This window comes from Nerophis lumbriciformis, linkage group LG18 (genome assembly GCF_033978685.3).
Source record: "Nerophis lumbriciformis linkage group LG18, RoL_Nlum_v2.1, whole genome shotgun sequence".
Taxonomy (NCBI): domain Eukaryota; kingdom Metazoa; phylum Chordata; class Actinopteri; order Syngnathiformes; family Syngnathidae; genus Nerophis; species Nerophis lumbriciformis.
Genome location: NC_084565.2, coordinates 23,097,989 through 23,112,951, shown reverse-complemented (window position 1 = coordinate 23,112,951; position 14,963 = coordinate 23,097,989). Strand labels below are relative to the sequence as shown.

General features: G+C 38.6%; 1 protein-coding gene across 1 annotated transcript in view; it reads left to right on the top strand.

Annotated features, from left to right (window-relative positions):
* Positions 1 to 2,603: 2,603 nt before the first annotated feature.
* Positions 2,604 to 14,963, top strand: part of LOC133617706 (signal-transducing adaptor protein 2-like) — a 42,085-nt gene continuing 29,725 nt past the window's right edge. The window contains exons 1-5 of the mRNA XM_061977869.1: positions 2,604 to 2,795; positions 10,474 to 10,545; positions 10,629 to 10,745; positions 10,939 to 10,995; positions 14,326 to 14,447. Of these exons, the coding sequence (XP_061833853.1) occupies positions 2,706 to 2,795; positions 10,474 to 10,545; positions 10,629 to 10,745; positions 10,939 to 10,995; positions 14,326 to 14,447 (458 nt within the window). The 5' untranslated portion in view covers positions 2,604 to 2,705. The remainder of the gene's footprint in view (positions 2,796 to 10,473; positions 10,546 to 10,628; positions 10,746 to 10,938; positions 10,996 to 14,325; positions 14,448 to 14,963) is intronic.

Genomic DNA, 14,963 nt, shown 5'->3' with positions numbered 1-14,963 from the left:
ACACACACACACACATACACACACAATCTCCGCTGTGACTAAAAATAGTCATTTGTGTATGATTAACCCCTCCTCTTCCTCTCATGCTAGTACCACCTAGCAATCCCTTTCCTACTGTAGCTTGTTACATCAAATCATTTTGAGTTAAGAGCTGCATTTGCATGCCTTCATGCTTTTCTTCTGTCAAAATTTAGATACATTAATCAATAAAGATGAAATAAGGTTGATGCACATTCTTTCCAGGCAATCGCAGACCACAAAGAATAATGGGTAGGGCCAGATGTGGACACCTGTGTTGTAAGGTAATCTATATTACTTTCTTTGTTCTTTTCTTTAATGTTAATAAAGATACAACATCATGCAGAGGTGTACTTATAACAATTGTATAGACAAATGCTACTATTTAAAGTTGAGCTGAGGTTTGGGGGGGCACAAAATGTTTTTTCTTCCTGCCGTAAGGTTTGGAATTGGAGAGCAGAATAAAAGGGGCACGGACCTTCACAACTTCAAACCTTGTCATTGCAAACACCCACTTTGAACACCTGGAGAGGAGACTTTACATGTGGAAAAGCCCTGGTGTTGTATCGCAAACAGATTGATGCAACCCGATCGATGTGAGATTCCACAACAGCATCAAGCAAGTCAAGACCTACAGTACCCTGTTGCTGACATTTGCTCCGAGGACAACGCAGTGGTACTGTAAACAAAGATTAAACTGAACTGAACATGTTCACAGAAAATCACGACACGGAGCAAGTACAGCACACTGGCCACTGAATAATCATCAATCTATCAACCAAAGTGTATTTATATAGCCCTTAATCACAAGTGTCTCAAAGGGCTGCACAAGCCACAACGACATCCCACATCAGGGCAAGACAAAACTCAACCCAATTAGATACAATGAGAAACCTTGTAGGGGACCGCAGATGTGGTTAAAGGCAATGGACAAAGAAAGACTGTACCTTGTGCACGCCCTATTGAACAAGATCTACAAGACAGGGCACATTCCATCACATATAAACAAATTCAGTTTTATATGCAGACCAGAGAAACCGAAAGTCATCATGTGGTATGATAGAATATAGAACACTCAGTTTAATAAATCTACTACACGTTACTATGAATCATTCTCTTTTGAAACAGAAATATTGAGATTGAAGACAAAATCAGTGAACTCCTAAGAAGCCTAATGACTAGAAAGAGAACAGGAGAAGGACTTTGCAATCTAACTACAATCTGAAACGATACTGCGAAGTGGACAAGAAAGTGTATTTGTGCTTTATTGACTACAAGAAGGTTTTCGATGGGGTCAATCACGAAAAGTTTGACCTTGTATTGACCTTGATTGCACATTGGAACATACGTTCGAGACCTGAAAATTTATTGTGAACTCATACCGGACACAAAGGGCTGTTATTTGATTTGAGAGAGGAACATCTTATTACATCCAGATCAAAGGAGCTGTAGAACAATGATGCATACTGTCACCAAGCCTCTTCAACTTGTACACAGAGAAACATCTTCAAAACACTAACATTGGAGGATACCGCATTAACAATATGTGGTATGCTAATACTATACCTTACCATACCATACCATTCCATGCCAAATAAATGATACTGTGCTTTTGGCAGAGTGAGGAATTTCTCCAGGAAATCATGGGCAGAGTCAATGAGGCAGAAAAGGAGAACATCTTGAATATTGACACAAAGAAAACAAAGATTAATTAGATGGATAAAGATAATTAGCAAAATTTAGGAGTCCTCGCCAAACAAGATCAAGGTGGATGGAACAGAAATCAAATTTCAACTACTTCTGACAAATTCACAGATGATGGCAGATGCGAAAAAGTATGGATGCGTCTCAGGAGACCGAGGTGTCCGATACCTGCTCATTCAGCCAAGACACTGTGAAGCCCGTCCGTCCTGGTGCTCAGCGCTAGCCCCGCAGCCCTGTCTCTTCATCCGCATCTCCTCTAGTCTCTATAAACGGACTCTGATGTGGCAGAGACCCAGCAGCTGGTCTCCATGGCCAAAAGGCTCCCAAGAGGCAGATCCAGAAGTCCACAAAAAAGCACAGCAGAAGTCACGAAAGGGCCACCCCTTGTCACACAGTCCCAAAGGGTCCCGAAACAAAAGGCTCAAAAAATGAAAAATAAAAACCACATGAAAACAAGAGGGAAACATCAGGAACACAAAAGGATGACACAAGAGCACAGAGCTCCTGCCACCAACAGCCACTACAGCGGCGCCATCTTCAAAAAAAAAAGGAATTTTCCTCAAGAGCTTTGTTTTACTTGTGTAAATAATGCACAATAAGTGTGCATATTTGTGTCAAATGTGTTGACACAAAAAACTCCAATCTGAACATGACGACCTATTGACATTATTTGCAGTATCAGCCGTAACGATGAGATATGTGTTGTTTGCTCTTCTTATTTTGCTCTTTGCAAGGTTTCACTCATACTCGGACGACATTTTTGGACATGAGCCAGGGAATTACAAGGCTTATAAGAACAAGGAAGTCTCGCTTGTGGGAAAAAAAGGTTCATCTAACCACAAATTACTGAAACCAAATGATATAACAACTTCACTCCCTGCTTTTAGCCGGCTCCAAGTGAACATGTTTGCTTACTGAGAGCCCTTTAAAAGAGATTTTTCTTTGTTTTTGTTGTTGTTGTTGTTATCTGGAGGAGAAGCTTCATGATGAACAATCCACAAGTGCGGAATAAGAGGAAGCTGCCACACTGTTACCATGAGGGATACCTGGAGAAAAGGTCCTTTAAAAATGAGGTAAGGGTTTTGCCGTATTTGATTGCAAACTGACTTATTTATATGCAAGGACTAAACATAAATAAATAAATAAATTAAATGGTTTTTTTGGACACTTTTATGACATGCATGTGGGACCGGATCAAATATACTCATGGGCTACATATGGCCCATGTGCTTATGTTACCCACCCCTGCTGTTATAACACAGGTGAAAAATCCAAATTGCATGCATTTTTTGTGTGTTTATTCTCAATTAAGTCCCATGTACCATTACACTGTGTGTGGAAATATTGGTAACACTGATTAACTAATGATATTTGGTCATCAAATGGAGCTTGGGGTTAAAGTGTGTGATTTCTTCAGGAAATTAACCCAAAATAATCTTTAATAAATGTTGTGTTTGCCTTACAAAGACAGGCATATCTCATGTATGTATACTTGTCCTTGCAAATGTGTCAAATTGTATGTATTGCATTACTGTAGATCAGGAGTCCCCAAAATCCGGCCCGCGGAAAGTCTCAAGTTAAAATGTTTTAATTAAATTATTATTTTTTTAAATCTGTCCTTTCTAATCCATTTTCTACCGCTTGTTACTCTCGGTGTCTCCCAGCCGCTCAGGCAAATCTTCCATCCATCCATCCATTTTCTACCGCTTGTCCCTTTCGGGGTCGCGGGTGGTGCTGGATCTTATTGTCTAAAAATGAATTTTTCCATCGCGCTCGGAACATTTATATATATATATATATATATATATATATATATATATATATATATATATATATATATATATATATATATATATATATATATATATATATATATATACATCCATCCCATCCATTTTCTACCGCTTGTCCCTTTTGGGGTCGCGGGGCGCGCTGGAGCCTATCTCAGCTACAATCGGGCGGAAGGCGGGGTTCACCCTATATATATATATATATATATATATATATATATATATATATATATATATATATATATATATATATATTTATATATATATATATTAGTGGTGTGGGAAAAAATCGATTCGAATTCGAATCGCGATTCTCACGTTGTGCGATTCAGAATCGATTCTCATTTTTAAAAAATATATTTTTTTTATTTTTTATTTATTTACTAAAAAAAAAATTATTTTTATTTTTTATTTTTTTTATTAATCAATCCAACAAAACAATACACAGTAATACCATAACAATGCAATCCAATTCCAAAACCAAACCCGACCCAGCAATAAACAGAGCAATTGAGAGGACACACAAACACGACACAGAACTAACCAAAAGTAGTGAAACAAAAATGAATATTATCAACAACAGTATCAATATTAGTTACAATTTCAACATAGCAGTGATTAAAAATCCCTCATTGACATTATCATTAGACATTTATTTAAAAAAAAAAAAAAAAAATGAACAATAGTGTCACAGTGGCTTACACTTGCATCAAATCTCACAAGCTTGACAACACACTGTGTCCAATATTTTCACAAAGATAAAATAAGTCATATTTTTGGTTCATTTAATAGTTAAAACAAATTTACATTATTGCAATCAGTTGACAAAACATTGTCCTTTACAATTATAAAAGCTTTTTACAAAAATCTACTACTCTGCTTGCATGTCAGCAGACTGGGGTAGATACTTCTGAAATCCTATGTATTGAATGAATAGAGAATCCTTTTGAATCGGGAAAAAAATAGTTTTCAAATCGAGAATCGTGTTGAATTGAAAAAAAAAAAAAAGATTTTGAATCGAATCGTGACCCCAAGAATCGATATCGAATCGAATCGTGGGACACCCAAAGATTCACAGCCCTAATATATATACACAGCCCAGCCCCCGGCCAAATTTTTTCAACCCAAAGCGGCCCCTGAGTCAAAAAGTTTGGTGGACCCCTCCTGTAGATTAACTGGAATTTTGTAAATTGTAAAATGCTTTTATCAAAATTATCATCTCACAACATGGCAGAAGATACATTAAAATTGTTCAAATCATATATGAAAAACTGCAAATATTTTACAAGATTTAAGAGCACCGTGTCCTCACTTTTGGACAGCCCAGTAGGGGTTTTCCAAGGATTACTCTTGGGACGCCTGCTGTTAAGTGTACATATTAATGATCTTCCTGACATCTGTTCAGAACTTAGTGCCCAAATGCAGTAATGGGCAAGCTACTTGGAAAATGTAGTAAACTAAGCTACAAGTTACTCTCAATTAAATGTAGCTAAGCTACAGGTGAAGCTATCCCCAGAGAGTTTTAGCAAGCTACACTACAAGCTACACGGCAAAAGTAGCTTGCTCAATCAAAGCTACATTTAACGCCATTTATAGACTTAGACTTAGACTTCCTTTTTATTGTCATTAAAATTTGAACTTCACAGCACAGATAAGAACGAAATTTCATTACATAAGCTCATGGTAGTGCAGGATAAAAAAGCAACAAGGTGCATATATAAATCAATAAATATATATAAATAATATATAAATATATATATATTAAAAAAAAATATATATATATATATATATATAAATAAATTAAAAGATTACTGTACAGATAAATATATTGCACTTTTTCACATGCGTCCACGTTTATGGATGTATGTTATATTGTCTTTTTTATTCTAGTGAGTTAATCCATTTTGGGGGGAGTTGAGGGTATATTTTAATTATGATGCGTTCAAGAGTCTTACGGCTTGAGGGAAGAAGCTGTTACAGAACCTGGAGGTTCTGCTTCGGAGGCTGCGTAACCTCTTTCTAGAGTCCAGCAGTGAAAACTTATTTTTATATCTATGGGCCCTAATGTATAATATCAATGTTAATGTAACTGAGAGTGTACAAATGGACCTAATAACACTCTACAACACAGGTGTAAAACTCAAGGGCAGGGGGCCAGATGTGGCCCGCCACGTAATTTTATTTGGCCCTCGAAAGCCTGGAAATAATATGTATCAATAAATTACTGTAACTTTTCTTACTAAATGTATTCTTTCTTTCTATTTTGAGAGAAAACATTTATATGTACTTCGTGTAACCGCAAATTATGTTAACTTAAACATTGTCTAATTATGCACAAATATATCAAACATTCAAACCCTTTTTTAAATAGAAATACATACTACCGTATTTTTCGGAGTATAAGTCGCACCTGCCAAAAATGCATAATAAAGAAGGAAAAAAACATATATAAATCGCACTGGAGCCCGGCCAAACTATGAAAAAAACTGCGACTTATAGTATGAAAAATACGGTTATAATAATTCATTCAAAGCAAGTTATCCATCAATTTGTGCAATGTAAAAGTAGCAGTAGATTTCATGGCAAAATAGTGGAATTCACTATGGTTTTTACAGCATTTATCTCTAAATGAAAAAAAACAACTTTTTTTTTTACTGTGAGAAACTGTGCTGCTGTTTTGGCATTTACAGTAATACCCCGAAAAATCTACAGTTGTTGATTTGCGGGAAGAAAAAAAAATTTTTTACTGTAAAAAAAAATGTATGTACATCTTACAGTAAAATTATGGCAACTGAGCTGCCTTTTTTTCCCCATAAAAACAGCAGTACTGTTTCCATTTACAGTAATATGCACAACATTTTGAGGTGAAATTATTGCAAAATACCATTTTTTTTTTATTATTATTTTTTTTTAATCTACTAATAAAATGCATTAAAAAATTGTGTAATAATATTATTCACTGGTAGAAGCGAACCTTTGGGGTCAAACATAACTGCGATGTGGCCCTCAGTAAAAATGACTTTGACACCTCTGCCCTCCAACTACCTCAAGAGGTCCCCTCGCCCCACTAAATGTATTTGAGTTTGCCTTTTTTTGGACCACCCCTATAATGTTGCTTATTTTCTCTACCTACAGTAAAGAAAAAGCAGCATCTATCTATATTTTGACAAAAAAAAACAATGACTTGTATGTTGTTTGGGAACAGTTGGTAATGGTTATGTGCAGAGGTGGGTAGAGTAGCCAGAAATTGTACTCAAGTAAGAGTACTGTTACTTTAGAGATTTATTACTCAAGTAAAAGTAAGGAGTAGTCACCCAAATATTTACTTGAGTAAAAGTAAAAAGTATGTTGTGAAAAAACTACTAAAGTACTGAGTAACTGATGAGTAACCTGTTCGTTTAATGATGACGGCAACAAATAATGCACAAAAAGATAAAAATAGCAATGAGCAAATTCAGAGCCAGGAATATCTCTTAAGCAACTAAAACAATAATATATATTAAATAATAATACATTAACATAAAAAAATTAAGGCAAATTGAGCCACAATAACTTAACAGCACCATAGGCTCAGTAGGCAGAGATTACAAAGGAAAATAAAAAGTTAGCCTTTACGCAAACCATAAACTGATAGGTGTGGGCTGCACCTGGGAACACACTGATTGGTGTTTCTATGCATGTGTGTGTGTGTGTGTGTTGTGTGTGTGTGTGTGTGTGTGTGTGTGTGTGTGTGTGTGTGTGTGTGTGTGTGTGTGTGTGTGTGTGTGTGTGTGTGTGTGTGTGTGTGTGTGTGTGTGTGTGTGTGTGTGTCTATGAGGCTGCAGTACGTTAATAAATGTCCCCACACGATGTACATTTGACAGTGATTCATAGCAGGGAAGCTAACATCAGCCTACGGTGACAGCCAAAATATCTACAAACGTTACTTACCGCCATGTGCTTCCTCAAATTTGACGTTAAGTTCATGTAAGCTTAAAAGCTTGTTAATCATGTGACCGCCTGGCTCTGTTTGATTGGTGAAACGGAGTCAAACGTCACCAGTGACTGCATTTGATTGGTGAAACGCAGGCATGCGATAGATCCTACTTTGAAGGTCTGTCTGACAAACCAAAACAAACAAAGCGTGCATTAACAGATCGATAAAAATCAGTAGCGAGTAGCGAGCTGAATGTAGATAAATGCAGCGGAGTAAAAGTAGCGTTTCTTCTCTATAAATATACTCAAGTAAAAGTAAAAGTATGTTGCATTAAAACTACTCTTAGAAGTACAATTTATCCCAAAAGTTACTCAAGTAGATGTAACGGAGTAAATGTAGCGTGTTACTACCCACCTCTGGTTATGTGCAGTAAAACTTTTCATGAACTCAACTCACCTTAATGTGTTTCTAAATTTGTGTTGGACGTCTTAGATGAAGAGAGCAGTTATGATTTTGGTTTACAAAGTAAACAACTAAAAACTAAGGTTTTAGGGATTGTTTTCTCTAATCGCATACATTTGTCCAAATATAGCTAGGGACACACATTATTGTGGGTATACTGGACGTCATCTTCATCACTAAAGGAAAAATGTAATCTGTGGGAGAGAATTCCTCTGCCATTTTCAAGTATGTTTTTTTTTAGTTGTCAGCTTGAAGCGTGCCTGTCTCCGACACCATCATCGTCATGGGACATGAATGTGTGTCTGTCATGATTTTGCTCACTAGTTTTGATGACCTGCCTTATCTTGCCTCTGATTAGCCAGTCCGTAATGTTTTCGCCCAAACCTTAGCCAATTATGACTCATCATACAAACACCAACCAATCATAATGGATTTTCTTTCTTTTTAGCTTGTAGCTTTGATGTAAGCTACCTAGCTACATTGGTCTAAAAGTATCTAAGCTACAGGAAAAGTTACTTGTTAAAAAAGTAGCTAAGCTACCGCCAAGCTACTGGAAAATGTAGTTACAGTAAGCTACGTAGCTTAGCTTGTTACTGCCCATCACTGCCCAAATGTATGCAATGGAATATTGCAATCGTGTCTAACATTGAATCTTAATGTTTTTTCAACAAAAGAAAAGCTCTTGTGGAATAACAGATATATAATTGCTGTCTATGAATGTTCTTATTCATCCAGATCATTGTCATCTCAGAGCATTCATTCGATCGTAACTGGACTGTTTGTTTGACTTACCGGTACAAGATGTTTTGCCTCTTATCCGAGTAGGCTTCATCAGTTCATGCTCATAGACTTAGATTAGTCAGATTTAGTCTCGCGGCTTGTGCTAAAACCTCAGTAGTCTTCATCAATTCATGCTCCTAGACTTACATTGGTCAGATCTAATCTAGCGGCTGATGCCAAAATCCCTAATATTTATACTCCAAAATTTGCCCTCGTTAGCATTGAGGTATTGTGTGGCAGAACGATCGCTGTGGATCGACTACTACCAGTCCAAAATAGTCGGAATCATCCACATTAACATTTCATTAAGTTGTAAACAAATGGCATTCTAGTCACAGCAGGTTTGTAACTCCTGTTATTTGTTGGAGTCTTTTAGAAATGGTTGAAAGGACAGTGTTGTATGTGAGAGATAGGTGGTGTCGCAGACCACTTCCTCTGTTCAGGGATGGTTTTTCAACCTTGACATAGATGGCTTCCCTCACTACTCTTTTGTACCATTCCTCCCTGTCCAGAATGTGTAAAAAAAAGTTCTCCGAGGAGTGCTGTTTCTCTTTGAGGTGCAGGTAGACAGCTGAGTCTTGGCCTGAAGAGTTTGCACGTCTACGCTGTTGTCAAAGTTGGAATTGCCATGATACGTATTTCTGGTCTTGTCATCCTCGTCCGGGCAAAAGGGTGACACGGCAGTACGGCTGGATCAAAAGACACGTCGGAGACGCTTTGCTAAACAAAAAGCTGCTTTATTACAAGCAAGCGTCATTAAACAGGTCTGCAGTACCTGGAGGATCTCAGGTCAAAAATGAAGGACTTTTAACTTGGAGAAGACAAACCATCAGTTTTATATTCCTCATTCCCGTCTGTGTGTGTGCTAAGTAAGGAGAGCACATCCTGACCATAAAAGGAGATGTGTAAGTGTCTGGAAAACAAATGCTTTAAGTCATAATTTAAATGTTGGCGTTAAGATAAGCATGGACTCTCTCCTCCAGGATAGAGCTGTAACTTTTGTTTTTTTAAGGTTGGTTTTATTGCTTCTTCTCGTGAGAGAGCTAATTCCAGTGCACATGTGAATGTCCAACTGAGGCTCCTTAATTTATTATGGGCTCAACCATTGTTTACTTAAACCTGGTGGTTGCTTTCTCCAAGTTGAATATAAACAATCACCATATGTAGAACATAATATGAGATGATTAATTCACTTCAGCCACAAAACACATTTTATGATATTCAAAACACTACTGCCGTGTCAATTTTAGATCCATAGCGCTTGGCCAAAACTGGTTTTCAATTAGAGCAGCGGATTTGTGGAATATTTTACCAATAACTGTTTGGGACTGTAGCTGTTTTTAAATTGAACAGAAAAAAATAGTTGAAAAATCATCAGGTTTGGACTGATCTTATCTTTCTGTTGGTGATCTGTTATTGTTGTTGTGTTTCTTTTTCATCTGTATTTTGTATGCACATTCAGTAGAAAATTAGCTTGTAGTTATATCTGGTGTGTGCAATATATGTATTGTGCAATGTCCCTATCAAATACCGTAAACAAATACAGTAACCATTTTTTTTATGAACAGATGAGACAATTTCATACAATTTAAAGCGCTTTTTCCAAAAATGACTTTTTTGATTAATTGTTACAACTTTTCAAACTTTATTTATACAAAAATGGAAAAATAGACACATATTTTCATGCCAGAGTATAAGCACATGTTTTATAATGTAAGTGATGTTGTTTTACATCTTGTCTGGCTCTGTATTATACGTCAGTCTTGTACATAAAATCAGATTGTATCTTTCCTGTGTATGTAGACATCCCGCAAACTGTGGACGTGCCTGTGCGGCAGCACACTTATCTTTTTCAAGGACAAGAGGGACACTGAGGTAAGTTAAAAATGTTGACATTTGAAATGTTGGATGGAAAATTGTCTGGCTATAATTCCACTTGGCACTGTGTATTTGAACAGTACCTTGAAACGCTGGATCTCAGAGGATCGGTTGTTATCACAGATAACACGGTGGATTGTACTATGGATGCAGCCAGCCTGAACCTCAAAACCAAAGATATCACCATCGGACTTTCTGTAAGGGAACATTTAAAGATATGAATACTGAACAATGTATACATAAAGAGGTGTGGGTGACTGCAATAAAGCTGCCACAGCTACGCCACAATAAGTAATCAAGCTCTTTGATACAAGGGCAAGCAGTACTTCATGAACCACAATCATAGAAGGGGCAGCTGTCAGTCCATGAAAATGTTGTTATTCTTTACAGGCTCCAAACGCAGAGGCTCGCGAGCTTTGGAAAGGCTTCATTCAATCCGTAGTTGAGGTTTTACTACTTTACTTACTTCACTTGCACTCAGGTACAGTGGAAACTCCAAAGTCAAACATTGGTCCAACATTTCTGGAAGATAAAGCCTCAAAAATCAAAGAAAACATAATGATCGGGCGAAGAGAAAAAGTGTGACGATTCACAAACTAATTTTACCAAACGTGCTAATCTTGTTGTTGTTGTTTTTTTTATCCAATTTGATTATATTGTTGTGATTTTGTACGGTGCCCTTGAGTGCCCAGAAAGGCGCCTTATAAATAAAATGTATTATTATTTTTATTATTAATCTAAAAACTAAGGGTAACAAATAACCGATATGTGAAATTCTTTCGAGACTTGTCACAGTGACGTAAACAAATAAGGAAAAAAACACATTTGTTTTAAATCCACAATAAAATCTTGATTAAAATAAAAAAGTCCTCAAACTATTTTTATTGGAGAAATGTAAATTGTTTTAGATAAGCCCATTTTTTTATTTTTTTTATTTACATATACTAATTTTTTATGAAATATATATATTATTTAAATTTCATTTGTATTGTCTCTTATATTAACTTTTACTTAATTGATTATGTTAATTGTTCGGTCTAATCTGGAACATTGGAGCTATGTTGAATTGTATATTGGAAGTGCCACAATGCATTTGTATTTGTGTATTCATTGTTCATATTAAAAATAAAAAAAATTTAAGTCCAAAGTTTAGAGAAAATTTGGATTGTGTAAGAAGAACAGAAAACTTGATAAAACTGTTGCATTATGCAAAGACTGTAAAACAGCACTGAAGTACAAGGCTATCACGACTAATCTCAACACGCAACTGGTGAAAAGACATGGAGAAACAGGCGATGAGAAGGCTAGTACAGCTAGCTCGAAGACACAACAAGACAAAGACACGGATATTCAAGACTTTTTCAAGGCAAAAATGTCTTCAGTAGCCTGTTTCTGTTAAAGACTTGAGATCGTACAGTCTTGTGGAGAAGGAGGGACATGATGAGAAGGGCTTTACAAAGTTCTTTAAGTGTAATCTGTTTTATTAATAAACAAATGTCCATCCATCCATCTTCTTCCGCTTCTCCAAAGTCGGGTAGTGGGGGCAGCAGCCTAAGCACAGAAGCCCAGACTTCCCTCTCCCCAGCTACTTCATCTAGCTCTTCCTGGGGGATCACGAGGCATTCCCACATCAGCTGGGAAACGTAGTCTCTCCACCGTGTCCTGGGTCTTCCCAGTGGTCTCCTACAGGTCTGACATGCCCTAAACAGGGAGGCGTTCGAGGGGCATTCTGACCAGATGCCCGAACCACCTCATCTGGCTCCTCTCGATTTGGAGGAGCAGTGGCTTTACTCTGAGCGCCTCCCGAATGACAGCGCTTCTCACCCTATCTCTAAGGGAGAGCCGCGCCACCCGACGTAGGAAACTCATTTCGGCTGCTTGTACCCGAGATCTTGTTCTTTCCGTCATAACTCAATGATAGGGACGTGGATCGACCAATAAATTGAGGGCTTTGCCTTTCAATTTAGCTCCTTCTTCCCCACGACGGGCCAATACTGCGTTCGCATCACTACAGACGCTGCACCGAACCGCCTGTCAATCTCACGATCCACTCTTCCCTCACTCGTGAAGAAGACCCTGAACCACTAGAATTCCTCCACTTGGGGCAAGATCCCCTCCTCAACCCAGAGATGGCACTCCACCCTTTTCCAGGCGAGAACCATGGACTTAGACTTGGATGTGCTGATTTTCATTCCAGTCGCTTCAGCTGCGAACCGATACTGTGAGAGCTGAAGATCCTGGTCAAATGAAGCCAGCGGGACCACATCATCAGCAAAAAGCAGAGACCAAATCCTGCTGCCACCAAACCAGATCCTCTCAACGCCCTGATTGCACCAAGAAATTCTGTCCATAAAAGTTGTGCACTGAATCTGTGATAAAGGGCAGCCCTGGCGGAGTCCAACCATCACTGAAAACAGGTCCGACTTGCTGCCGGCAATCCGGACCAAGCTCTGTCACTGATCATACAGGGAGCGGACCGCCACAATCAGGCGGTCCAATACCCCATACTCTCTGAGCACTCTCCACAAGACTTCCCGAGGGACACCGTCGAATGCTTTCTCCAAGTCCAAAAAACACAAGTAGACTGGTTGGGCAAACTCCCAAGCACCCTAAAAAAATCCTGCTAAGAGTATAGAGTTGGTCCACAGTTCAACGACCACGACGAAAACCACACTGCGCCTCCTGAATCCGAGGTTCGACTATCCGACGTAGCCTCCTCTCCAGTACACCTAAATAGACCTTACCGTGAAGTCTGAGGAGTTTGATCAAACAATAATTGAAACATACACCCTTCAGTTCCCCTTTTTGAATAGAGCAAACACCACCCCAGTCTGCCAATCCAGAGGCACCGCCCACGATGTCCACGTAATGCTTGTCAACCACGACAGCCCCACAGCATCCAGAGCCTTAATGAACTCCGTTCGGATCTCATCCACTCCCGGGGCCCTGCCACCCAGGTGCTTCTTAACTTCCTTAGCAAACCTCATCCCCAGAAATAGGAGAGCCCACCGCTGAGTCCCCAGGCACTGCTTCCTCAATGGAAGACGTGTAGGTGGCATTGAGGAGGTCTTCGAAGTATTCCGTCCACCGATCCACAACATTCCTAGTCAACGTCAGCAGCACACCGTCCACACTATACACAGTGTTGACAGTGCACTGCTTCCCCCTCCTGAGGTGGGGGTTCAGAATCGCTTCAAAGCCGTCAGGAAGTCGTTCTCCATGGCTTCTCCGAACTCCTCCCATGTCCGAGTTTTTGACTCTGTTACCGCCAAAGCCACACACCACTTGGCTTGTCGGTACCTGTCTGCTGCCTCCAGAATCCCATGAGCCAAAAGGACCCGAGAGGACTCCTTCTTCAGCTTGACAAATGTCATGGTTCTTTATGTCATGTCAAAAGCAGCACAAATACGTCGTCTTTTGTAAAGTATATTTATTTGAAGCTAAACAATGCCACATATTATAGAACATGTTACGACTAGTTTTACCCTGTCTTAATTTTATAATACAGGGATTGACTTCTTTTTAAACAAGTATGACAGTTATGAATGTTAAAACATTGCCTAAAACCTCACTTGTACAGTTATTGTTTTAAAATGTTGATAGTTTGAGCCTGGACCAAAGAAATTAAGTTAAAATTGGAACAACTTGGACAACTATCAAATGAACATGTTTGACCTTAGAGGTTCCACTGTATAACTTCAATAACAAAAATTGAATATTAGCTCATGCCCTAGCCTTCATATGTTTAACATGAAATTGCGGTTTGTGTGCATGTAGCTGTCAGTGTCTTCCTCACTCAACCTGCTGCCTGGACAAATGCTAAGGCTGGAAGAGGTGGTGGAAAAGAAAAGGCTAAAACATGTACCTGTACCAGTTGACCCTGTTGTGGAAATGCCAAAGTGAGTATTTAAGACAAATCAATTTCTATTGGGGCTGCTAAACTGCGATTTAATCCATTATAAATATCAATCGAGCTGATTATTTTATGTAAGCAACTAGTGATGGGTAAGTCATGAACAAAGCGTTCAAAACCTGCATGTTTTACTGAATCGGGACTCATGGGTTCTCATCGCCATTAACTAGTTTAATTAGGCCCCTTCTACACTAAGGGTAACCTTATCCTTGTCCACACACACACACACAATGGTCATTTAAAAAACCCTCCCCAGTCTGTCCGCCGGCGCAACACGACCTAGTACGCATGCGCACATCACAGTCACAGTGTTGCTTTCTGTGCAGGTTCTTAAATTTAACTTACCTGAACACTTGCACACGACACGATACAACGAAAATGACGGGGGAAAGACGCTGTCGAAGGTGAGCCACGTAAATAAGACCGCCCACAAAACGACGCATCCTGAAGCGACTGTCAGAAAGCGGCTTGAAGATGATCTGTAAAACATAATCTATGCAAC